The sequence below is a fragment of the Phallusia mammillata genome, chromosome 5, assembly GCF_965637545.1.
Source record: "Phallusia mammillata chromosome 5, kaPhaMamm4.hap1.1, whole genome shotgun sequence".
Taxonomy (NCBI): Eukaryota; Metazoa; Chordata; class Ascidiacea; order Phlebobranchia; family Ascidiidae; genus Phallusia; species Phallusia mammillata.
Window position 1 is genome coordinate 5,650,875 of NC_137256.1, and position 25,708 is coordinate 5,676,582.

General features: G+C 37.5%; 3 protein-coding genes across 4 annotated transcripts; all 3 read left to right on the forward strand.

Moving 5' to 3' along the window:
- The first annotated feature begins 157 nt into the window (after positions 1-157).
- Positions 158-13,321, forward strand: LOC145228842 (uncharacterized). Of its 2 annotated transcripts, none has more exons than XM_080094047.1 (19): positions 158-402; positions 609-793; positions 991-1,107; positions 1,240-1,331; positions 1,810-1,953; positions 2,166-2,311; positions 2,694-2,764; positions 2,830-2,933; positions 3,354-3,528; positions 4,532-4,714; positions 5,108-5,253; positions 8,215-8,353; positions 8,975-9,106; positions 9,854-10,021; positions 10,533-10,639; positions 11,336-11,422; positions 11,504-11,565; positions 11,626-11,756; positions 12,235-13,321. In XM_080094047.1, the coding sequence occupies exons 1-19, from the start codon at positions 287-289 to the stop codon at positions 12,300-12,302; spliced, it is 2,373 nt and encodes a 790-aa protein (XP_079950173.1). In that variant the 5' UTR covers positions 158-286; the 3' UTR covers positions 12,303-13,321. The 2 variants fall into 2 exon arrangements, with proteins under 2 accessions (XP_079950173.1, XP_079950174.1); XM_080094048.1 differs by having other exon boundaries at positions 11,626-11,753.
- A 652-nt stretch (positions 13,322-13,973) lies between these two features.
- LOC145228843 (beta-1,3-galactosyltransferase 5-like) lies at positions 13,974-15,958 on the forward strand. Its single transcript, XM_080094049.1, has 3 exons — positions 13,974-14,299; positions 14,362-14,479; positions 14,566-15,958. The coding sequence occupies exons 1-3, from the start codon at positions 14,163-14,165 to the stop codon at positions 15,415-15,417; spliced, it is 1,107 nt and encodes a 368-aa protein (XP_079950175.1). The 5' UTR covers positions 13,974-14,162; the 3' UTR covers positions 15,418-15,958.
- A 1,737-nt stretch (positions 15,959-17,695) lies between these two features.
- Positions 17,696-24,872, forward strand: LOC145230487 (uncharacterized). The gene is made up of 9 exons (XM_080095917.1): positions 17,696-18,132; positions 18,897-19,032; positions 19,642-19,748; positions 20,935-21,190; positions 21,703-21,910; positions 23,164-23,370; positions 23,817-23,977; positions 24,223-24,310; positions 24,697-24,872. The coding sequence occupies exons 1-8, from the start codon at positions 17,924-17,926 to the stop codon at positions 24,301-24,303; spliced, it is 1,365 nt and encodes a 454-aa protein (XP_079952043.1). The 5' UTR covers positions 17,696-17,923; the 3' UTR covers positions 24,304-24,310; positions 24,697-24,872.
- Positions 24,873-25,708: the final 836 nt, after the last annotated feature.

Here is a 25,708-nt window from a genome sequence, read left to right on the forward strand (position 1 = left end):
GAATAGTATATAAAGGCCCAAAAATATCATCAGCGTTTCTCCTTAGCGTCTGTCGTTGCCAATGCCAGCTGCTCTTTGTTGACACCGTGTGGCTGAATGACGACGCACTTTTGCATTTACTCAGCATTTTTTGTTAATTTGTGCACTTTACGAATACCGCCCGAGTAAAAAAAACATTGCAACAATGAAAATCGCATTGCTGTGTTGTTATTTGTGTTGAGATTAACGTTCAGCTGGTTGTTTTTAATGTTTATGAATTAATTTTGTTTCTGCGCCGGTCTGCAGTATGTCACAAGTTGTCGACTTGGGAGAAGTCAAGCCATCGTGTTTGCGTTATTTAAATGCTCTTGGAAAGGCTTTCGACGGCAATTTTACTACAACATTGAAGACACTAATTAGCTTGTAAGTTACTGTTACATGTTTTAGTAAAAACAGAAAGTGGAGCATTTAGATAAAAACTGTCATATGAAATTATGAAAATTACCCTGTTTAGAAATAAAATAGCAAAAAGTAGTAAACTTATAAACACATAAAAGCGTAGTTAACAGTGTTGTTTAAACTTTTTTAATTTTGTGCTTTTTTCACAATGAAGTTTATGTCACTTTCAGGTACAAATTAAAGGCAATACCAGCACACCACTTCGGCAACAGTGAAGTAAAGAAAGTGAATTGCAGTTTTCCAATGCAAGAGTCAATTTTACTTTCAAAGTTACTGCATAAACTTGATCAATTAAAAAACAATCTTAATCTGGAAAGCAGGGCCGCAGTGTTGGAACAAATTATTTTGAAATGTGGTAAATGTATTTGTTGTGTTACACTTTTAAAGCACTGTCTTTAGTCAAACATTTCGTAGAGCTTTTTTCAAACACAAAGTATAAAAAATTTGATAATTTTGTGCTAAAGGAGTGTTGTTAATTTGTAATTAACTCGAGTATTATTGTACAACACAATGCCAATTTCTATTCCTCTCCATTTCTGTTTTTGTTTTCAGGGGTGTCATTTGTCAATGGGGCTGTTCATCTTAACCTTCATGATGGTTCAGCATTTTTTGAAAATCTGAACACTTTAAGGATACAAGAAAAATTCTGTGATATCACCATTAAAATCGGTACCCAAGTTTTTCTGTTTGTTATGGCTGTTTGATTGATTATGTTAGACCAATTAGCTTTGTTTGCAATAAAGAGTTACGTTGGTAGCCCTTATTTTCTATTCACATTTCATTAAAAAGGGATGTTTTTAGGTGAGACATCCTTCAGTGCACATAAAGTTGTTTTGGCTGCACATTCTCAGTACTTTTCCAATACAGTTAATGATGAACTGTTGTTGCTCAAGGTAATTTATGTCTGGAACAAGTGCATCACATTTAAACCCCTTTATGAAACATGTCCTGATTTTATACATTATTTTTATGTTAGTTATTTATTGATAATTTTGTCACAATGATATGATTTTGTTTTGCTGCTTGGAAATTTTATGATAAACATAAATTGTGATATAAAGGTTTTGTTTATTTATGATCCACCAATTGTGCCATCCACTATTTTACAGTCAACAACATTTTAACACTGCACAACTATTTGCAGCTTGGCGATGATTCAGTGCAATCGCGCTATGTATTCTTTTACCGAGCTAAATAAACTCTACTCAATTTCAAGACCATGAAAAATGTTCCAAAATTTTGGTATTTTTAAATAGTATGAAAAAGTTTCCCTGATCTAGTAAACATCAAAAGCTCCATTGTTAAACAGTTTTTCTGTCAATCACTGACTTTTTAAGTAGTATTATTTACGGGCTAAACAAAATAATTTAGGAAGAGGATGTGACAGCTGACTCTATGACGGCCATACTTGACTTTTTGTACACTGGAAAAATTGCCTTAAACTCAGCCAACTTCCATTCTCTGCATCATGCTGCTCAGTATTTTCAAATTTCAAAACTGTGTGATGTTTGCAGTGTAAGTGAATTCAGACTTGTTTTTCTTTTTTGACATAGCTGCTGTGTGTATTTATTTTTAAGGTATAGTTCTGTTATATTTCTGTTATCCTACTATTTCAAGTAAATTTGCACAAATGCATTCTAATGTTTCATAACTTGAGTTGCATGTATTTTTTTGTCACCACCATTTGACTCATAAAAAACCTTTGTATTTTTTTGCTTAATTTTTAGGTTTATGATGAAATACAAAAGTCAGTGTCAAATTTTCCTGACAATTTGTGCTTGGAAAGAGACAATGATGATTCAGACTCTGCTGATAATAATCAAATGTTTGAAATTCAGCGGACAAAACGACTTTCCATATTATCTCCACACAAGTAATATGCAACTGTGGTGTGCCAATTGTTGTTTTTTACCCCACTCCCTCTAGACAACTATTTAACAAAACAAAAACTAAACTGAAATTGGACCTCATATAATATGGTTAATTTAGCAGTGTATCTATCTTTAAAAGACCTAATATTATGGCACTAAACTTTCTTCTAGTTATGTTGTAAATTTTATCATACACAACCTTGTATGTTTGGGGCCCCTATAGTTTCTGCTTATGAAAACAAACGAGCTCTAGAAACATTGCCAATTATGGAAATAGATGTAAATCATATTATAGTGACTAATGTGTATGTGCAACAGTTATATGCACCAAGCTATACTTCTGGTACAATGATTAACACCATGTCCTAAAATATATTTTTTCAGACTTACCAAACCTGTGAAAAATGGTAACCCAAAAATGGCATTGATACCAGTATCAGACAACTTCCAGAAAGGTACATTTTTTGACATACTATTTTTAGATAGCAGTTGATTTTATACTGTTATTTTTGTTGTAAAGAATCTTCAATTACCAATCAATCCTGTTCATTTCAAGAACCAGCCAATAAAGTGATCAGAAAAAAGAATCTGAAATGCCCTACTTGCCATAAGCAGTTTTCACAAGTTTGTGGTTACCTTGTTCTATGTTTCTTTCACTAGTTTTCTTTCTGTGTAGGTAATGTAATTTTTTTCTAAATTACCTAATTGTGACTAAATGAAAAAACTTTGAGATGTTACCGTAGAGCTGGTCTTGTCAGGCCAAATTTCCAATTAACACAAAGAACTATGTTAAAGATAGACCCAAAAGGGCACCTTCTGAGTAAATTAAAAGCAAGTCCAAAACTAGCTCAAATTTACATGAAACAAATAAGCTTTTTTGTGAGAAAAATGAATGTCCAGGTGCATGTAAAAAGGTTTAGAAATCTTTGTATGTCCCGTCCAAAACACCGTAAAAAAGGACCCAAAAACTAAATGGAGCCTTTTACTCTTGTAATGCATGTTGACTTTTTTAGCGGTGATGTTGTAACTTTGTGATTTATTCAGCTATTGACATACAAACTGCACTTACTTTGCCATGACGAGAACCCGACTTACAAATGCTTCAAATGTGATTACATTGACTCCACGTTTGGGATGATACGAGAACACATGCGGGCCACGCACACTGATGTGACGATTGAAAGTGACGGTTCGGTCGAAATATCGTCCACAGACAACGGTAAACCGATCATACTACACAACAAATGAGAGTATTTTTGGTTCGGTACAACTCCTTCTGTAGTTTTATTGCTTAATCAAACTTGTCGAAACATGAAATATGCATAGCAGTAAGATTTTCGGACCCCACTGGATTGATTCCACCAACATTTTCCTCCAGTCCTGTTTCTACTTACAATGCACCAAACTCACTCTCTTGCGAGCTCCCGTCACATAGCGCTTTATAATACGGTGTAGCTGCAGCGCGTTTAGTCATGATCCACCAATTGTGCCCTTAACTGTTTTGCGCTCCATAACGTTTCAACGTAGGGCGGCTATTTCCGACTTGATGATTGTTTTATTGCAACTATGCCAGTATAAACTTGACACCAAACAAAAACGGAAGAGATACACTTAATTTGGCTTGTAGATATAGATCGAAGGCATTTGCGCTTTACTCCACTGACCACTTTTACAGCATTTCTTTTAAATACTTTAGCTGCTAAAGTAAAGTTTAGCACATTGAACATAGACGTAATTTAGCTTATTGTATGGATTCACCCCTTAGTTTCCTACACAACCAGATGTGGGCGCTACTGATTTACAAACCCTATTGCAAGTCCTAGGTTTCGTTGGCCAGGGATCAAATTGTTTGATACACAGACAAACGTAATTCAAACTCGAGAGCTTCCTGTACAGGAAATGTAGGCTGCAATTGCGGTTGCTGAGATTTGTAAAGACATACGTAACACCTTGACGTTAAACATCTTTTCAGCATTAACAGAGGAAACCAAATATGCTATTGTTGTTTAGTATATTATATAAGGCAGTGGTAAGATTCAAATGTTTTGTCAGCCGGTTCTATCACAACAGTCATATTTTTCGGCCGGTTCTGTTGCAAAAAGTTCATTGGCTAACTGGTAACGCTAACTGGTTCACTGATGTCATAAAATTTCGTGAGACGGTTCTGTAGAACCGGTGTGAACCGGCTGAATCCCACCACTGATAAAAGGGATTTTTTCCAGATGACGATGTTGCTTCTTGTGATAAATGCGAGCAAAGCTTCCCATCTTCAAAGGAGCTGGCCAACCACATGCAAACGCACCGAAAGACTCGTAGCGCCGCCACACGCGCTTACAACTGTCGAGTCTGCCACAAAAACTTCCGAAGCTCGAGCCACCTTAAACGTCATATGGTCAGCCACACAGGTACGCTATTGCTAGCAGTCCTCTCTATTGCAGCCAGGGGGATTATGTGGCGTAATTGGGCTTCTTTTTAAAATCGAGTTGCGCTTTTAGACGGGTTTTCAAAAGAACTATTTGTTGTTATTTAACAGGCATTTTCACATGTATGCGTCTTTGCAAATAGTAAATTGACAGCAAAATTGGACAAGTTTTGGGCTTGTATTAAATTTAGTTGCGCTTTTTGGGCTATAGTTTTGACGAGCAGAGTAGCGTTTTTTACAACACTGCATAAAACCTCAATAGTCTTTTGAATGATTTCATAAACCAACCACAGATAACTGATGCGGCCGCTTGTTTGTGTAGTATTTTATACGTGTTATCTTTTGGTAATTAACAATGTTTACCTAAACTCATCAGGCGAAAGAAAGTACTGCTGCATCACTTGTGGTAAGCTGTTTCTCAAGTCTGACCATTTGAAACGCCATGAAAAGATTCACACCAGTGAGAGACCGTTCACCTGCGAAGAATGTGGAAAAACCTTTCGGGACAAGGATCACCTGAAAGTAATGACCTAATTTTTTTCACTCTTACATTCATCTTTTAAACCGATTTTAAAATACTTTTAAGTGGACGACGTTTTAGAAGCGGTAATAATTCCGAAATCGTATTGATTTTGGAAAAAGAAAAACTAAATCCTTTCCACACCGAAATCGGGTCAGGCTTTTCGGGCATAGGTTTCTTTAAAAAAAAACGGGACCTGCCTGACTTTACACTCTGTGTCCGTATTTTTTAAATATTTTTAATTATGGGTCCCCTTCCCTGAAGGGGACACATATTGTTTTTGTCTATATTTTTTTTTTCTTTTTTTCTTTTTTCTTTTTTTCTTTCTAACGCGGATTTGTTCCCACGTTTTGGTCAAGAAAGAATGGTTCAAACTTTTTCAAATTTACACACATTACAGATATTGGTCTAAAGATGGTCCATGTGAATTTTGACCCTGTTTGATCCCTCGGTTCACCCACAGCCCCCCAAAACGTAAAATTTTTAACACGGATTTGTTCCCATGTTTTGATCAAGAAAGAATGGTTCAAACTTTTTCATATTTACACACATTATAGATATTGGTCTAAAGATGGTCCATGTGAATTTTGACCCCTTGGTTCACCCACAGCCCCCCAAAACGTGAAATTTTTAAAACGGCTATACTTGCTAAAGCAGATGTTTCTGGAGTTACATACGTTTTGATTGGTACATTGCAGCGTATTTTAAACTATTTTGTAACTTAAAGTTGTATATATCCATTTTCACCCCTTTAGCCCCAAATATTTGTTTGTTTGTTCACATGTTATTGAGGCCAGAAATACAAGACTTAACCTGCTGAATTTTTTAACAGCTGTGGATAGGGTACTCCTTGTTGGCTGGTAAAAATTTCAGTGCAATCGGCTCAGTAATAGTAAACATACGGTTTTACAAACAATCTTCTGTTATATTTGTGCTAGCTCAGTGCACAGCTGACGCGATGGGAGTGATAGTGATTAACGATAGTGGCACATGGAAAAAATGCCTCTGCTTCACGCATGAACGCAGTCGTCACTTGACCATTTTCTCATTGGTTGGAATTAAGATGATACGGTGTTAGTGATATTGCGCTGTAAACGTTAACGCTGCGGGGTCACGGCAGGGACAGGCGATGCGTATGACGTCATGACCGTATTTGCCTGTCGCTCAGTGCACAGCTGACGCAATGGGAGTGATTGACCATAGTGGCGCATAGAAAAAAAAATGCCTCTGCTTTACGCATGAACGCAGTCGTTACGTGACCATTTTCTCAGTCAGATAGAAGTCTCAACTCTCAAGGGAGTAATTCACTTGTTTACGATTAAGGCGGGTGAATGCAGCGGGAGTGCTCAGCTTGACGTCCGGACCGACGTTTTATGAGGCAGTCATGTCGGTGATTAGAAATCAGCTGTTTTTGCGCAGCTATGCTATGTCGTTTTATTAAGTTGTCAAGCTCATTTTAAGTTTTGGAAAATTGTGTTTAAAAATTGACCTTGAACGACAATATCAAGGTCAAAGCATGAGAATAAATTAAAAGTATTTTTCCTGTTCCTATTTACTGTGTTTTGTAATTATATGACAATAATGATGCAAAAACAATACGGACAAAACTTTTTGGGTTAAGGCTAAAGTTGGTTAAGCTTGTCCTTAAGAATCTAAAAATAACCAGTATGTTTGTTTCCCATAAATCCGCACAAACGCGCATGTGGGGACCCATTCGTTTTTGCTTGCAAAAACAATCATATGTGTAGATCAAATGATGTGTATAGTAAATTGGTAAATTTTTACTGTTACCAAATCGCATGTGCATATGTGTGGGGACCCATTAGATTATGCTTGCAGAAACAATTAGGTTATAAAGTGCCAGGAAAAAGATAAGGACCCAATTAAATGTAGGTGCCAAATATATATCCATTATGAATATAGTAAATGGAATATGTGATACATCATTAAATATGATGTAGTATGTATAACCCGGCAATATATAGGAAAACCACTATTCTAGTTTGCTAAGTAGCCGGTTGCTGGACCTGACCTAACGTCAAACAGCCCCTAAACGCCTTGTTCAAGACCAATTGTATATTGTGTTTATTGTCTTGGTCTTTCCCGGGGCTTCAATTTTATGTCTGTCAATCAAACTTTCGGGCCTAAACGGGCTTCTCAAAAACGATTCGGGTTCGGACCGGGTTCGAGCTCCAGTTTCAGGCCCGTTTAGCACTCTGCATCGAATATTTTGTCCCTCGTAAGATTCAAATCAGTGTTTCAAAGACCTTTTCAGCCAAAGAAAAATTCTAACGCGCTTCTGAAACACAACGAAGAATGATCGAAATTCGTATTTAATTTCAAACCATTGTAGTCAAGAAAGGAATTAGTAAAACACAAATTCAACAACAGAGCATAAATTTTTAATTTAATTCACCCAAATTAAAATCAACTTTAGATACCGTGTCCAGTTTGGTCATATTTTACAAACCGCTAGGTGGACGTAGCGAGCAAATTGCGGTTTGCAGACCACACCTAATAAAGCATAACTGTCTTATTAACACCTTTGTTTCATAGCTCTTGACTTTTAAGCTCTTTAAAAACAAAAACCAACCAAAGATTTCAGTAATGTAAGCTGTAAAACAGTGTTTATTAACTGGTGGTCCATGATGAGTTTTTGGGTGGTCCACAGCTTGTCCCTATAATTGGTGATGTACTTAACGTAGTTGAATATTATATATGGAACAATGGTCAAAATGTTAGCTGTTTAGATCACTTCTTGAATATCATATTTAAAGAAAGATATTACAGGCCAAAATGCTTGTTGTGTATGCTTACTTTACCAAAAACTCAAAGTTGGTTGATCGGGTCGATTCCTTTTGAACTGTACTTGTGGTCCATGGCCTGAAACGAGTTGAGAAGCACTGCTGTAGAAAGACATTGCGAGTTCAACAGTCGCATATTAACGTTATTTAATGTTACAGCGCCACCACTTAACACACACCGAGGAGCGACCGTACTTCTGTGAAATGTGCGGGAAACAATTTAAAGACAAAAGTACGCTGATTTCGCACCAGAAATGCCATGACGATGCAGCATTAGCGTGTGAGACATGTGGAAAACGTAAGTTATAATGTTGTAGTATGACAGAATGGTTGTTTCTACAACTAGTGATGCAACCAAAGTTTGGGGTTGACCTTTAAACCTCCTCTCTGATGGATTGTTTCAATTTAACTGTTGATACAAGAAAACTCATTTGCGACATTCCAAAATTTACAATACGTAAGCTGAACAAAACATCTGATATTTTGCAGACAACATAAGTTTATGATGTTAAGTTGCAGACAGTGCACATTTTTCGGCCTATAAGGTCTCATCAGAGCAGCTGGTGACAAACATAGGCAGTTTTGGCCAATGTGTTGGGAGTAACAGGCTAAGAGCCATGCCTCACCTATTCTGTTTGTTGCCACAACTGGGCATACACCACAGAGGAAAATGACCCTTCTAGGTCAAAACAGTGCGCACTGTCTGCAGCTTATCATTTATTGGCTCCATGCTTTTACTATGATGTTTTAAATTAGAGATATCAAACGGATAGGGTTAGGCATTCATTTTAAACGATAAAAATGTTCGGTTTCGGCCGAATTTTTTGAAAACTTCGGGCTGAAAGCCAAACATCCGCCAAACAGTGTATTCGGCTAACTGAAACTTCTGTGCATCACTACTTCTAACCTTTCCTTACAGTTTTTAAGTCCGAAGAGCGGCTCGAAACCCACAGAAAGAAACACTTGGAAGCGAAACCACACTCGTGTGACGTATGTGGCAAAAAGTTTCCATTTAAAGGCAGACTGAGAAAACACATGATTTCACATACTGGTACGAATAGTGGCTGGTGTGTAGGTCTACAAACCAGTTTAATTTTTATCAAACATTTCCACTTGATATAAATCTAACGTTCAATATGCAGTTCTGTACGCTTGTCTAAAAGCCCCATATCATATAAAGTTTTTCACGTTTAGTCGGTATTGGACCTAGACAAAATCCCTTTAAACGACATTTGATACTTGTAAAAAAAACATGTAAAAAAAATGTTTTACCATAGCTTATTTGCGTTTATAACCAACATACTACCGAATTAAAGGTAGGCTAACCATTTAACCATTAAAGCTAGATTTTGTTTTTAGGCAATACCATGTTATGTTTATCTATTTATCCGATGTTTACGTAATTTTATGCACTGTCCGGTTTGCTTACCAACACATTGAACAAAAATAACACTGTATGTTGGATTTGTGTGTTAACATTTTTATTTGCTGGCTTGTGGCAAACGGTTTAATACGTGTTATATGTGGTGAAATACGATTTTTTACGTTTTCTCGCGCAAAACAATAACAGTTTGTGTCGCTCTTCGTCAGTGTTTGTCAAGATCGAATTTTGAACACTGGACATTGATTGTGAAGATTGTGAAGGCAAACGTTTTAATACTTTTGTAAGCACTAAACAGCCATTTCCCGCATTTTTCGCACAAAACTTCTGTTTAAACGACATTTTCTAAATTCATTTTTGTCAATGCTAACCAAAGCACCATTTTCGAACATGGATTTTTGACACAATTGTTTACAGATGCGCGGCCTTTTCATTGTGAAACTTGCGGCAAACAGTTTCGGGATTCCCATTCGCTCAGATTGCATCAGAAAAAACACACAGGTATCGGTTTACATCCCTGCCTGGAATGCGGAAAGCAATTTACCAATGCTTGTCATTTGCGAAGACACGGCAAAGTTCATTCAGGTGAGAGATTTTCTTGTCCTACAATAGCCCTCTGCCTTATCACTGTGGCAAAGGGTACAGTTTAAAATTTGTGCTAAATGTGCGTGGTAACTTTGGTTCTCATCAGTTAAATTTATTGACCTGGTTGGGTCTATTTGTGCATGACTTAGTATATCACTTTAATGTTTGTTTTACCACTTATTTCACTCCTTACTCAGCCTGTTCCGTTCATTTGTAGTTAGTTAGTGCTCTGCCAAAGCTAATTACTTGTACATGTTTCACCCGTTTGTATTTAATAACAACCTGTTTTAATTTTTCTGTCCAAATGAGGCAAAAGTATAAGCTGAAAGGGGGAAAAAATAGTTCCAAAAATGGATAGAGGGGAAAATGATCGAATCCTAGGTGTACTACAAAGCTGTATCTTCATTGAATATTTTACCCAACTACATGCTATCATAATAAGCAAAGGTCTAAATCTACCACAAAGCGAAACAGTTATTACTGCATACATGCAATCCACTCATTTTATCAGGTGAGAAGCCCCATGCTTGTGACGTTTGTAAACGTGCGTTTGCCCGAGTTGACAACCTGGAAGCTCACCGTCGTATCTGTTCCGTACAGCAACAAATGAAAGGAAAGGTAAGACTAGTGGAAGTGCTGTTGTGGTTGCATAAATGTACACTTTAAAATAAACAAGCGGTTGCTGCCAGGCATAATGTATAAGTGGGTATCGCTCTTCCAGTAGTTTTTATTTTAAATAATAAATGGGACGTCGATGCTCGATCGTTTATAAGCATAAGCATAACTGCTGGATGAGCTATGCTCGTTTGTACACTTTAAAATGCCCTTTGTACTGGTAGACGTTTTAAGTTTAGATTTATGCATAGTAGGAATAGTGTATACAAAATATACTCAAAAAGAGCGGCAGACGATCAGCGTCAGTGTAAAGTTTTATTTGAAAAAAGGAATAATAATTTCGCCTATTAAGGCATCGACAGTTTCTTTCTAAAAAAAGAGTATATTTTTGAGTATATTTGTATATTTGACAAGTGAAGACAGATCTGTCGGTCACCACCCTATTACAGAGGCTGATTAGTCTGTTATGACATCACACTTACTTAGTCAGAATAGTGTTACTGATTTGTTTCTTCCAAGACGGCGACCATATAAACCTCCTCAAAACAATGACTAATGAGGTGTCTTGAAGGTTGACAGTTAGTAGATTTAACGCGCATTTAAATTTTGGTCTCACGATATGTAAACTTTGCCTACTCAAAAAGTCCTGTGTTTCTTTTATTGAAAATAGCACCCATTTACTGTTGACATACTTTGCAGAGTCTCCCCAACGGATTTAGTTCACAAGTATGGGATTCTATTGGCAGTGGGCAGGACCTGGGGCATCTAACCAACATTACTGATGATGTAAGCCATTTGCGACATTATCAACATAAAACTACACCTTATTTCAATTAAAATTTTGTCATCCATGCATTTGTTTTTCAGGACAACCTGCCCCCTACAATGGTAAAACCCGCTATGACAACATTACAAAACAAGTTGGTTCCGTAAGTGAAAAAGGTTCAGCCGGGATTTTCACATATTGATGGTCATTTGTACTTTTGTAGAAGTTACAGACATGGATATGCTCTTAATGAGCCACTGACTGGACACGATCAACCTTCCATGACAAAACACCCTGAGTTGTTTTCATCCTCGTTTCAGGATACTAATGCACCGGATCCTGCGATACCTAGTAGTAAAGATTTTTTTAGAGACATACCCTTGAGCAAAAATACCATTTAAAGGGTTTTAAAGCTTTTTAATGCATATTAGACTGGCTAACATTTCTTTGGTGTCAAACTAATACCCAACCTGAAGGGCTTTGTTAAACTGGCAGCAACATGTTGAAGCTGTAACTAGGTAAACATCAAGAAAGAAAACGCTTTTTTCAAATATTTTTTAAATTGGACTGTTTTGTGCCAAAAAAAAATTTGGTGGTTTGGTATTCAGTATTCATAACTGATCAAAAACGAATCTTAAAACAAAATGACCAGTGTACAACTTTATGCTGAAGGAATCTTACTGGTATTAGTAATCTGTTTTAAATAATAAGAACATTCAACCAAATTCACTGCCAATTTTATTTATCTGCATTGCGGAAAATAAAATCATTTTTCGTTTTGTTTTCTGTTGAAAAGAAAATATTACAAATCCACAACCAAGTCTTTTTGCAGGTTCTCTGAACTATCCCTCCAGCTTTGCATCTTATCATGTCGTCCATGACAATCCAACATGTGAATGAAAATTACCTACTTACTAGATGAAAAAAATATTTTGAAATGAAAAAGACGTGCCAACGTAACAAAGAACAAAATTTTCATTTAAGAAACAGGAAATCATATCATCTTGCAGCTCCGAAGTTTGAACAAAAATATTGTCTTTGTTGTGCCCAACTGTAACATTTTTGTTGCAAAAACATGTGTCGGCCCAGCATAATTTTATGTTCATAATTAAATTTTTTTACATTTTGCTTATGTGTAAGATTTTTCTATGCGATGTTGTTGGGTTATAATTTTGGAATGAGCCGATTTAATACCGAAGTTTACAGCACTATTTTTTGCGCTTGGTGTAAGGCCGATTGTGTGCGGATTTTCTTATCCAGAATTATCACGAATAAGTTATGGTTTCCTACATATAACTGCAGTTTATGATATTTATTGGGAAATGAAAAATGGTTTACCAGATTTTGTAAATAAGTCACGTTTTACGCGCGTTGAAAATTGCAGTAAAGTCAACCAGGCATTTGTTAAGTGCTGTAAGAGTATTTTTAAACAAAGAATGGGATTTGTCTTCTAAAAAGAGTAAACAAAACGGTTGAGAACCTCTGTTTAGGTAAGTGCTCGGTGCTTCTGAACACAATATGATAGTAAACAAAAGTAAAAAAAACGTAATTATTAGCAGAGCGTATCAGCCATTTACGAGTTTTTTTGGTGCATGCACAACATCCCTAAATAGAGAAATAAACACTGCACTTAATGTATTGCTTTGTGTGCATTTATAACAATCAATATTTTTTGTCCAACTGACTTTCTGGGATAATTTGGCTTTTAACAAACAAGCCCAATCACAACTAATTCCTTGATTTACTGTGGCCAGGTCGCAATATACAATTTAATTGGCGTTTTTGGCTAAAAAGACAGACCGGCGTTTTGTAGATGTTTTTTCACTGCTGTCACCAATATCGTTTGTTTGGTGCAATTTGACCTTTTTGTGCATTCGAGGGCTATATTATGCGAGGGGAATAAAACAACATTTAACTTGTCTTCTAGTGACTGTGTTTACAACCTGGAAGTAACACCTCTCAGTAAGGAATTCTAAAACTTCAGAGAACTAATTTAGTTTAGTTTTTTCATGTGGTTTGTGAATAGACAGACAATCTGTGGGAAAAGGACTTAAAAGTAGGTATAACCCAATCTTAAATACACATGTTTTGTATAGCGTGGTATTGTGGGGAGGAATGAAAATGTTTTAAACTGTTATGTGTAGGTATTTTTCATTTGGAGCCACTGCAATATGGGATTATAATAAAAGCATTTCGAAAATATCCATGAAGTATTTCACACTCTCGGCAAATTGAGCCAAATATGGCGCCTAGGGACAGGTTTCCAACAAAACCTGCCACACACGCGCCAGTCGAACGATATGTCCATACTAGGGCCCGATATACCCAGTTTTCAAAATTTCCATTGGTCAGCATTAAAGAATCCAAGGAGCTTAAAAGTGCAGGGGAGGTTATGTAACACTTAACATGTAAATCGCTTTTACGTTTCTTGTTTTGACCTTTTTTTACCACACGATAACAAATTGCTTTATTCGAATTGTCAAATAATACTGTAATTGTGCTGCAGACGGTGTAGCAAATTGTTGTTTGAAAGATTTTTTCACTACTTTTCAATTCTCAATGAAATTCGTATTTCTATGTATGCCATCTTGAATACGTGATAACGTGCCTGGTGTTTTTCACAGCTACAGAGGGAAATTCCCTAACTTAAGACTGGACAGTCAAGATAAGATTGTTATGAAAAGTGTGTTAAAAACTAAGGGCATTATGCGAAGTGTGGTTTGCTAGTAAAGTACAGCATGCAACAACAAATTGGTAAATATGACACGTATTAAGTGGTTCAGCAAAATATACCTAAGCTGCTCTCCTGGGCGTACAGCAAAAAGGCCAATTGCTTTTGTTGCTTTTGCATTTGCAGTTGTCATTTATGTCATATGGAATATTTATCCTAAACATTTGTAAGTATATGCTAAGAGTTAAATAAAAGGGATTTTAAAAACGTATAATATATTTGTTGCAGCAACGATGATCACACAAGGTTTTATAGATTGCCAGCTCAGTATGCAGAGAATGTCTACCCTCCTACTCATGCAAAGTCTTCATTTAACCTGTTTCCCAACAACTATTTTACGCGACAAGTATGTAGATGTTTTTATACTTTCTATGAAACCTAATATCAAGGTTTGTGTGCGTATATGTATTTTGGTTTTATTGTATTTTGCAGAAAAAGAAATTTCTCCTCTTTTTTGTAAAATCTGCGTCTGATCACTTTCTTCATCGCCATACTATCCGCCACACTTGGGGTGAAGTACAAGTTATTGACAACTTGATAATAGAGGTTGTTTTTCTGGTTGGAACAAGTAAAAATGCTGTGGTGAATAATCTAATAAAATTGGAGAGTGACTGCTTTGGTGACATTTTGCAATCTGATGTAATTGACACTTTCCCAAATCTCACTCTGAAAACACTTGGTGCTTTCAAATGGATATTTAATCAGAAAAAGTCATATGCATCATTCTATGTATTCACAGATGATGACTGCGTTGTAAATCTAAACAACACTATAGCTTTTTTAAAGAAAACAAGGTCTAGAGGCAAGTCAATGTACTGTGGGTTTATGTTTGAAAAAAATAGTGGTGTTATAAGGGGTAATGGCAAGCTTAGTGTTCAACCTGAACAATATCCTGAGAGTATTTATCCAGACTTCTGTAGAGGTGTGATGGTGATCATGACATATGAAATGTTAATTGATATCTATATGGCTTCCACTGTCACTAACTACCAATCATTTCCACTTGAAGATGTTATGGTCTATGGAATACTTCGTCAGAAAATTAGCACCAAGCGAAGAAATATACAACCTGTCATAAACCGAGGCCTTCCACTGGTATTTTACCCATGGGATGAAACAGAACAGTTGTTTGGGAAAATGAAAGACAAATGGCAAAAATATGCACAAGAACTACATTCCAGTTATTTGGTTCGACATAAAACATACAATCGGTTAAAGTGTTTTAGTTTTGACATAAAAATGCCAGCACTAATGCTGGAACTTAAGCAAGGCCAAGTATTTTAAATTTCATAGGAGTTGTGATTTGCTTTTTCATCCATGTTGTCTCAAATTTGGGCAGGTAGGATCAGTGGTGTAAGACAATTATGCAAACTGTCCAAATATTATGCCAAAGAGAATGATGTTTTTGCAAAAACGGCCATTTATTTAAGCAACACATACCAATGCAGTAGCATTAAAAATTATTCTTTGGTCTCAACACTTCACTTTGAGTGTGTAAAACTGTATACTGTGCATTATTATGTGCTTTATAGTTTTTATATTGCTTATTTGCATGTACTTTTAGTACAAAATATAGTGCACTCAACATTTACAGGATACAAGATGTAGAACTACATTATGTACTGTTTCTCTAAAATTGTAACATGGGTGATGTCTCTGTCATGGGGAATTATTTTTGGACCAGTGGTTCTTAACTATAGTAGTTCATGATGGATGTCCACTATATTTGGTGATAAAGTGGAGTTGCATATTATATATAGAAAGCGGGTCAATTTATGTCACTTCTTGATTCGGTTTCGAAGAAATATATTTCAAGCTAAATGCTTGTTGTGTATGCTTACTTTCCTTAAAAACTAAAAAAATAGAATGGATTATTTTCACAACATTATTTTAATTGCGCAAGTGGTCCGTCCGATTCTTTAATCTGGGCCAATGGTCAGCTTCTTGCCTTTTCGCCATACTAAAGGAATGTCAAAGTATACAGATTGTGCAACGTTATCTTTTTGCGTTGTCAAGAATAATTATAAACACAAAAATGATGGTGTTTTGCAAAATTTGGTCTTTGGGCTAGTCGAGGTGAATTGAACTGCAAGCTCGTCAATTTAACCTGCGAATGGCAGCAGCAGTCAAGTACAGAACTCCCAGAAAGACAATACGTCGGAAACAAACGCGTGAACTGTCCTGTCAAAATATCAATTTTGCCGCACGTGTTTTGGTATCACCTCGTGCTAGCGCGTGTCGTTTGGCTTCTCTCAGAAAGAGAATGGGTTTGAGTTTTAACCGACGTCATAAGTAGTGTCAGTTGTGCGCAAAGAAAGCACGAGCTATTCAATCGGGCCGTAAGTTGAGAATGATGAAGTGTCGGCAGTTGAATGTACATTACAGGCAAAATAATGCTTTTCGGTGGGCCTCGTTTATCAACGTCTGATAAGCAGTCAAAGTGCATATAATGTTAGACGTTCAGTAATGTTTATTTAAAAGTAGTGACGTTACTCCTTAAATCCGCGTTGAACACCTCAACTTGTGGAAACTGGCGAAATTTTAAATTTACCGGTTTGGGTGATTGTCTGTAAGTAAATCGTTGAGCGACCGTCACTGCAAAAAATCAAAAACGCAAGCGAGTTGTCGAGGTTTGATTTAAGTCTGAAAGGCCACTAGGCCAGTCAAGCCTGTCGGCGCACTAAAAGGTTAAATCCACGACCGTAAATCAAGCGAAAAAACTGCCAGCTTAAGTGACAGTTCACGTGCGCGGAAAGTGAAGGCAGCGAACCGAAAATTGCCTTGTATGTCCGAACAAACAGTTTTCTGCACAACCAGGCTGGGCTTGACGTGTAGTTGTGTTGTTGCAGTGATTAGCTCAACAAGAGGTTTAGAAATGAACAGTTGTGTTTTGCATTACCCATTGCATCAAAACATAGAAATAAAAGTAATATTTGAAAATCAATTATGCATCAAAGCATAAAGTCAGATTGAAAATGACTTATTAAACAGTAATTCATGTGCATACCTACTATGGTGCTCTCAAGCTGTTCGTGCAATCCAGATGTATCTCGAGAAGCCATATGGTGACCGTGGCGTTTCTGATAAGACACAGGTGTTTCTCGTACCTAAAGTAACGATAGCGTCACGTGAATTTAAATCTTAAATACTACAACTTGATTGAAAAACGAGGTAATTATAAGTCTATCATGTTTTATCGCAATAGATATTGCCTAAATCAAGCATAAGCCTTTGGAATTTGCCTAATCTACTAACGACGCCCAGCAGCCGTAAATGTGGCGCCAGATTATTTAAGTGCAACTACCGTGTTTCCAGAATACGTAAGTGTGAATTTATGGCAGCATATGCGTCTTCTATAATGAAATCTATAAAGAAAACATCAAATATTTATGGTAAAGGGGCGACTTTATTTCAACGAGTCCATCATGGCGCCCTGTAACATGTGTCGTTCGAGGAAAACACATTAAAAAAATCCAATCGCATTTAATTCGCCGCGCAAAAGACAAACACTCGCCAGTAACTCGCTGTCAGCTGTGAAGAGCACTCACCTTTTAGCATTGATCGCGTCGGCATGTTGATCAATACGGAATCTGTTGCAGTTAACGTAGCCTCAGAGCAGTTAGAGGCCGCCAAATCTTTATTGGCTGATTACCCAAGGGCACGTTTCAGCAAGCGACTGGCTCGCGGCTTTCTATCTGCTAAACACAACTGACTACTGCCGTTCGTTTTCTGCAGCGAGCAAGGCTACCGCTCTAGGGCTATTGTTTTGGTAGTGCTGAAAAGCTGAGTAATGAATTTGTCTGGAATTTCGGAAGAGGTTACTGAAGTAAATACCTGTTGGAACGTTTTCGCATCCAATGCAGAGGGTCAAAAGACTTCGGCTGTGGCAGCCATAGCAGTTTTGCTTGTTATTACTGCACTGAACTTTGGGGCCAATGTTTGGTGTGCTTTTGTGATGCTCGCAACGCCGAAACTGCGAAAGTCAACGTGGTTGTTAAAGTAAGTATAAAAAGCATATGATTCACCTTTTTTGAAAAAAAAAACATGATTCACCTATTTTTGAGACTGGTTTCAGTAGATTTCCAATTACGTGTTTCGCGATAGCTTCTCTGTAATCTGAAAGCGTTTGAACTATTTGCGTACTTACGATAAACGACTGTTAATACTATGAGTTATTGATTTTTATCAAATCGCTGGGGTCGCTAGGTCATATCCCAAAGCTAATTTGATGTCAAACTAATATGCACTTTTATTTATTACTGGATTTTTTAGTGCAAAAAAACATCACATTTAAGAAATGTCCAAATCGGTGGTCGAATCAAGGCTTTCAAGGCTTGTGGCACTTGTAATACGTGTCCTAATCAAGTCATTTTTCATGGCAACAAAAAACATTTCGACTAAACATACCGTGGTTAAAACTTCTTGTGGCTCAAAACAGACAATCATGGTGTTTCATATTAGTCGACATAAATACATGTGATAACCAATTCCACTTGCAAATCAGGCCATGTAAGCAGGTGTTGGTTTGACTTCATAACTCCATCAAACACTCGCCCCGAATGTGTCGTTAACTCGAAGAAATCCCAATGAAAATGATTTGTCGCGTTGACTTTACCGTTACGCGTCCAACTATCGCTGTAAATACTGTAGTGCACTACTAAACCCCATGGGATTTAAAGTTTGTTGTGTTTTACTGGTTAAGAGAATCTCTTAGAAGCGTTGTTTTCTACAATGCAACATTCTGATATGCATTTCTCGTTCAGGGGATCAATGGCGATAAAGGATGTGATCCTAACCACAGCGATGGTTTCTTATGGTTTATGGAATGTCACCCCAATGCTTAGCGGCCAATTACCTTCTCAGGCGGAGATCGACTCAAAAACGAACATCGTTAATCCGGTAATCCATTCTTCATAAAACATAAAATGCACCGCGGTCGTGGTAAAATCGACCGATCGGTTATTGTCTAATGTGGCGCGCTTGAAATGTGGTAAAAACAGTATTAGAATGCATCTAAAACCGCGTTTCACATTATATACGATGTATGATGTTATTTGCTGAAAGAGCTAAACCATGCTTGTGCTATTTAATAAAAATCGAATTTCGTTGCATTCAATATCGCACAATGAACTTAAATAACCACAAAATTGACGCCTAAGGTAAAATAACAAAGTAGTACAAACAGAATCCTGCTGGGCGACTTTGTGTTGGTTTTAATTTTAAATCTGCTTTAATACAATTTAACTTAAGACGCCGCCCTGTCGAATTGTCGAAATAAAACTGTCAACGCGATTCACTTATTGGCGTTCGTGCTGGCGTCAGCGCAGTCCATGCAATTACTTCGTATTTGCTGTAAATTGGTTTGCGATTGGACATGTCAGGAAAAATATTTGCTAGGGCCGGAGCGTAATTCCACGTTGCGGTTATTCCCAAAGGAAATCACATTTGAGGCTGCACCGTAGACCTTTAATACAACCGTTGATGATCATGTATATCGATTGTTGATAGATCGTGTTCGTCTTCAACGTGGTATATGTGACTTGCATTTCCGCTTCGTTCATGCACATTCTGGTGATTTGCCTTGATCGACATCAAGTTATTTCCCGGCCCTTCAGGTAAGATTAGTGTTGTATTTCGTGCTTGACAGCAAAACAGTGGCGGGTTGCGATAAGTATCACAATAACTAGCTGTGCGTAACTGCATTGGCCGTAGGGCAAACGTTGCTGACCGGATCGGGCTCTCGCTAATAAAGTTTAACAACGTCGCTACGAACAAGACTGCTGACAAACGTAAACAAAACATGTTACTTATCCAATTGCACTTTACCTAGAAAATAATGCTTCCCTTGCAATTCTTGTTGGTCAAGGCCCTTAACAGTTTAATGAAACAAATGACTGTCATCAATATTGATCATGTTCAAATTAACTTTGATTTTCAGCAAGTTAGCGTGCCAACAAACAAAACTTGTATTCATTTCATAATATTCCATCTAAAATACGGACACACAAACATGTTTTCATTTAAAATACAGGCACACAAACATGTTTTCAGTGCCACTTTAACTGGGAATCACAATGCTTTTACAATTTTACCGAATACCGCAGCTTCCTGGCTACGAAAGATCCCTTTTGCGTGGATCGCACGTGCAAAGGAGTTAAGAAATGCTCGTCAAGTCAAAAAGTCTACTTCTACGCTTTGGGTTCAAGTTTTCCTTAGTCGGGCAACATACATCGGCAAGCAGACGTTTAAACGGCGAAATGAATATTTGATAACCCTGCGCTGCGAAAGAGCAAATATTGTCACAGCCATCTTGAAACAGATTATAAAATGTTTAAATTGATTTGTCACCCAACATTTTCAATCCCACAGACAATGGGGTCCCGTGTATATTGTTTTTAATGTCGGTTAGTTGTTTTTACGAATGTTGAAGAAACCTTCCTCGTTGCCGTTGGATGTAATTTAATGCAAGGGCAAGTAAAGACAAGTCCGAGACCCGCTTTAGGTCCATAAGACAATTGTTGTTGACAAAACTTTACATGAATTAGATTGGATACTTTCTCCCTAACACCTTAAACCCACAAAACAAATCCATTTATTTCTCTCGATCGATTAACATGTTTATGTCTCACAAGTTGGAGTGTATTGGCACGCATCGAACAATAGTTATAGTTAAAGGTTGAACCGTAATATAAACCGTAATAATTGTTCTCATAGAAATGCGGTTAACAAAACGGCAAGCAGAACTTTCAAAACCATAGTTTTTCGCGTTTTGTCTTATTACAGCTTTCAATTTTTTTTCAGGTACCATACTGGGGATCTGCTACCTGCGAAAATTGCTTGGGTCTTGGTTGCATCAGTTTGGACAGTTTGTTTCGTAATCGGCCTAAGCGTTACCTCTGAGTCCCTTGAGACTTCGGAACGACTTGGCATTCTTCACACGACTGGTGTTCTCTTCCCTGTTTACCAGATGCCTGGCGTGCAAAAGTGGCTTTTAGGAGGCGGAATGTTAATCGTTTATGCAATCACTATAGGACTGCTGTGCACCGCCCTTCAAATTGTAAGTTGTCAAACGAAACTGCATTTACGCTGAAATTTTAAAGAAATGTGGAAATAATTCCGTTATTAAGTGGTTGCATGGACTGTAAGCTAACGGCCATATGGGCATGTACATCAACATACTTAAAATACAACAATAACTTTAACGATCATAACTTTAATCTTAAACTTAAGAGGTGATCGACATACTTGTTTATGAATTTAAAGAAATGTACAATCCCTATTTTCGTATCGTCTCATATAGAAATTGACGTATTTAAAATTTTGTTAAAAGTTACCAAGCATATACTAATAACCTCAAAAATGAGGTTCCCCGCCGTTAATGTTCAAACAGTTTGATGTTATAGCCGCACAGTCGTAAGAAACAATGTTGGGAAATAAAAATTTACTTCTTTCTGAATACAGCTTAAATGGCTTTGTTTAGTTTTCAAAAAGTTACAAGGCTTATTTTGTTTAATGAACAACGCAAGTTTACTGCTTTATCGATAAAGCACAAACCGCGTTATTTTGCAGGAATTCCAACGAGCAAGGACGCGCAAGGAAGAACTATTGAGCGGGGTTGGAGCTCCAGAGCCCCTGAGGAGCCGCAACAATTCAGTTTGTCATTCGAACAAAAGCAAGGCTTTGTACGGCGGAGCACGAGACTCCATGACCAACTCGGAATCGGACGCTAACGAGTTTCTATTGAGCGGTGGCGGTGGTTTTGCTTTCAATGGCAAAGGTAGGCATTGTTGTAGTACAACAACCTATGCTAGGGCAACCTGAGAAGTCTAAGAAATTTGAGCTCATCATTTGTTGGAAAATCACAAGTCGGCAAATAACACCTTGACTCGATGACTTTGGAAGAGGGCCGACATTAATATCCCGTAGGTGCTTCTTAACCTCTCTACTTGTTTTCTTTTAATCAAGGATGGGCCGAGCTGAGCTAGAAACCGAGTACTCGGTACCTAGCATCGCTGTTTTTGATGCTCAGTGCTCGATAAGCAGTTGCACAAACTGACCCAAGCATTAAATTTACATATTCATGCCCTTCTAACATACGAAACAAGTGTTCTAAAGGTTAACCAAGAATAAAAGTGACTGTTGTTTAAATGCGTTAAATGGTGAAAAACGCCTACTTCTGGGGCCTGCACAGCTTAGCGCACCGCTAGTGACGTAACTGGATTAAGAAAGCTACAAAACTAACACGAATATGGCAATGAAGGTGATACCACAATGCACCGAGTGTTCTCGCACGAGTACCGAGCATTAACATGAGACGCTTGATGTTCGACCAAACAGAACATTTGCAGTTTTTGCAGTTCCGCTGATTGTACGTTTTCACATTTAAAGCTGGTACATGTTTCAAATCTCGGCTACCATTTCCCAACACAAGTAAGGGATATTTGCATTCACTTTTTGCTTTTATTTGCATTTTGTGGCGTTTAAAAAACACGGTTGAAAGGAATGGGGCGCCACAAGGACAAAGACACACGCCAGATTAATAAGTCGGGTCGCATTTTGGCTATGATCACGGTTAAGTTTGAATATGGATGGTTTGATTTGAGTCTGACTTGTGCCGCAATTTTACCAACTCTTGGGCACAATTCGGGCTTTACAAAATGGGATTGGGATTGCGTTTGTACTTTCAGGTTTCGCCCCTAATACCCCACCACCTCATACAACTCTGACTTGCTGTCACACTGTTAACAATAAAAGACACCATGTCGAATTCCATCTACAACATCAGGCCGACATCAAATTTATAGTTTTCTGGCAATTGCATTTTTAGACCGACGTTTCCGACGTCTTATACAGGTCGACTTCATTAGGGCAGATAACACTGAATGCGCGTATACAGTGTACGATAAACAAAGAAAATAAAGGTTTATTCACCAAACGCTGTATAGATGTTCCATGCAGCATTGTGTTTGTGTATTTCACGTTCAGGCGACTTTGTGTGTGCATAAATTTTCAAACACCTGTTGTCTACAGATTTTGGCGGGTTCAGGCCTTTGTCGAAACCTTGGCAAAACGTAGCAGAGGAAGAGGCAACGTTTTTCACACCGGTTCATTACAGACCAAGCTTGCTTCGTCGCATCCGGGACACTTGGTCACTTTATTCGGCAGCGATGTGCTTTGTCGCATTTACCTTCACAACTGTCATTCCTTTTGTGGCAATGTTCCTTGCTAGTGCAACAGGTTTGTGAAATGCGTGTATTCCGTCACATAAGGCTTTACTGGAGTGACTAGCAGTGTTACATTAACTACGCCTTTTATTAACATGTTTGCCGTTATTATTTTATGGTAGCCGTTTTTGATGTCGGTAGGCTATTAAATCCTGTATTAAGATGTGTATTCTCATCTTTCAAGTAAAGGGAAAAACATGGTTATCAAATATTAAGGTTTTGTTGGTCGGCAAATGTTTCTGTAGCGAAAACAAACCAAATACGTTAAACAAGAGAAAAAATCAAATACAGTAAAATATTAGTGGGAGATATAATCTGCTAGATCACAAAAAATAGACTGCAAAACATGTGGTTACAGCCCTGGTTTGCTGACCGGGTATAATAACAGCGGTGACTATAAAGGTATTTAGTGTTGTAAAACGGATTTTCGATAATCTGAACTTTACTATTTGTTGTTAGGAAATTTGCAAGAAAAAAAAACTCAAACCTACTGCATCGGGTCTATGGTCGCCGAACACCTGTTTCTTCTACAGGGAATATGTTACGTCACTTTGTACCTGATTACCGATGACGTATTTCGGCCGTTCTTCACCAAGCCGTTAGGGTTTTGCAGATGTCAGGTAAGAATGCATTAACCACAAATTCCCAGCCTTAAGTGAAAGGCAAAAATTATTTAACAGGTCTGACATTCAAATATTTTTATTATTTGTTGGAATTGTGTTAAATTTGGCCATTCTTAATTTCAGTTAAAACAACTTAATATACGAGGCTAAGTTAAACAAAAAATTTAACCCCATGCAACCAAGATAGACTGGTTTTCTGAACGCGTTTTCTATGACATAATTTTATGAAGTGAAATATACAGACAAAGAGCAATTCGCCAGAAGAAAACCGAAATTTGCAGAGCAATCGACGAGGGAGTGAAGAAATAGTGGAGATTGGTTAAAGAACAGGTAAATCAATTTTTGTTCATAGATCTGAACCAGGGTTGTAAATCGGGCCGGGCTTTTCAGGTCGGGTTCGAGCCTTGGTTTTTTCAAGAACCGGGCCTGACTTTGTATTCAGTGTCCGAATTTTTTTGGAAAATAAATTACGCAGCTATACGTTACTGTAGCTAGTTCCTGGACTTAATCTAATATCCAATGGGCCAAAACGTCTTTTTGTGCATTGTCTATTTGTCCATTGTGCCAATACATGCTTCAAAAAAACGATGAGATTTCGAACCGGGTTTCGGACAAAAACATTCAAAATGATATCTTTCACATAATCGTACAAGTAGACATATACATGTTGACAAAGATACGAATTAAAGAGGCAATAATATTTTTTTTTATTGCAGAATCTTTTTGAAATTACGACATCATGACGCTATTTTGATGGTACACAGTACGTCCGATTCCAGGCGGGACAAGGGGTTGCCTGGCAACGCAGACTACTGATTTATCGTGGCATTTCAAATAAACCATTGCATATCTTTTACTTGGATGTGCACAGCTGCATGTTTATCACACAAAAGCGCTTGTCTTGAGTTTGTCTGTGAGCGTTAGATTATGGTTACTTGGTGAAAATGGGATCATTTGGGGTCTTCAAGATAAACTAACATCATTACCAAGATAAAAACTAATAACACAATGGTCCAGTGCTTATCAGAATATGAATTTCAACATTGGATCAGCAGACTGAAACCCCATCATTTTTTTGCATTTGTTGAGGGAAACATTATATAACACAGTGGTCTTCAACCTGTGGGTAGCGACCCCAAGTGGGGTCGCCACAAGTTGTCCAACCGATTGTTACGCGTTAGAGCCTCATGAATGATATTGTGTCCAAAATGATACAGCGGGTTCAAGGAAAAATACATAAATTTACTGATTTCCGCCAGCTGCTGAGCTTTAACGCGAATTAGGTTGGCCAAATTAAATAAAACTTGTGGGTTCTAACATTTAAGCGTAATACTGCACACTGAATGCTAACATTTAAAGTCTACTTGAAAATAAGGCGGGCATATTTACATGAAAATAATTTCTGTTTCGGCATTCCTTGAAAATATCGGAAAAATGGGGTCGCATGGAATGCTGATTTAAGTTTCTTTCAAATTGGGATCGCCTTAAAGAAAAAAGGGTTAAAGACCACTGATATAACACAAACATAAACAGCCATGCTAGCGTGTCATTTTTAAACATGGCCAGTCTCAATCGATTTTCCAACAAACACCATCGCAAACTTAGGGCTTTTGCGAAAATCGGGTCAAAATTTTCGATTTTAGAAACCGGTTTCAACCGGTTTGGTGGTTCGGTAGGAGGCTAAAACCGGCTAGAACCAGTTTGAAAGTGGAATATTCCGGCAAAAAC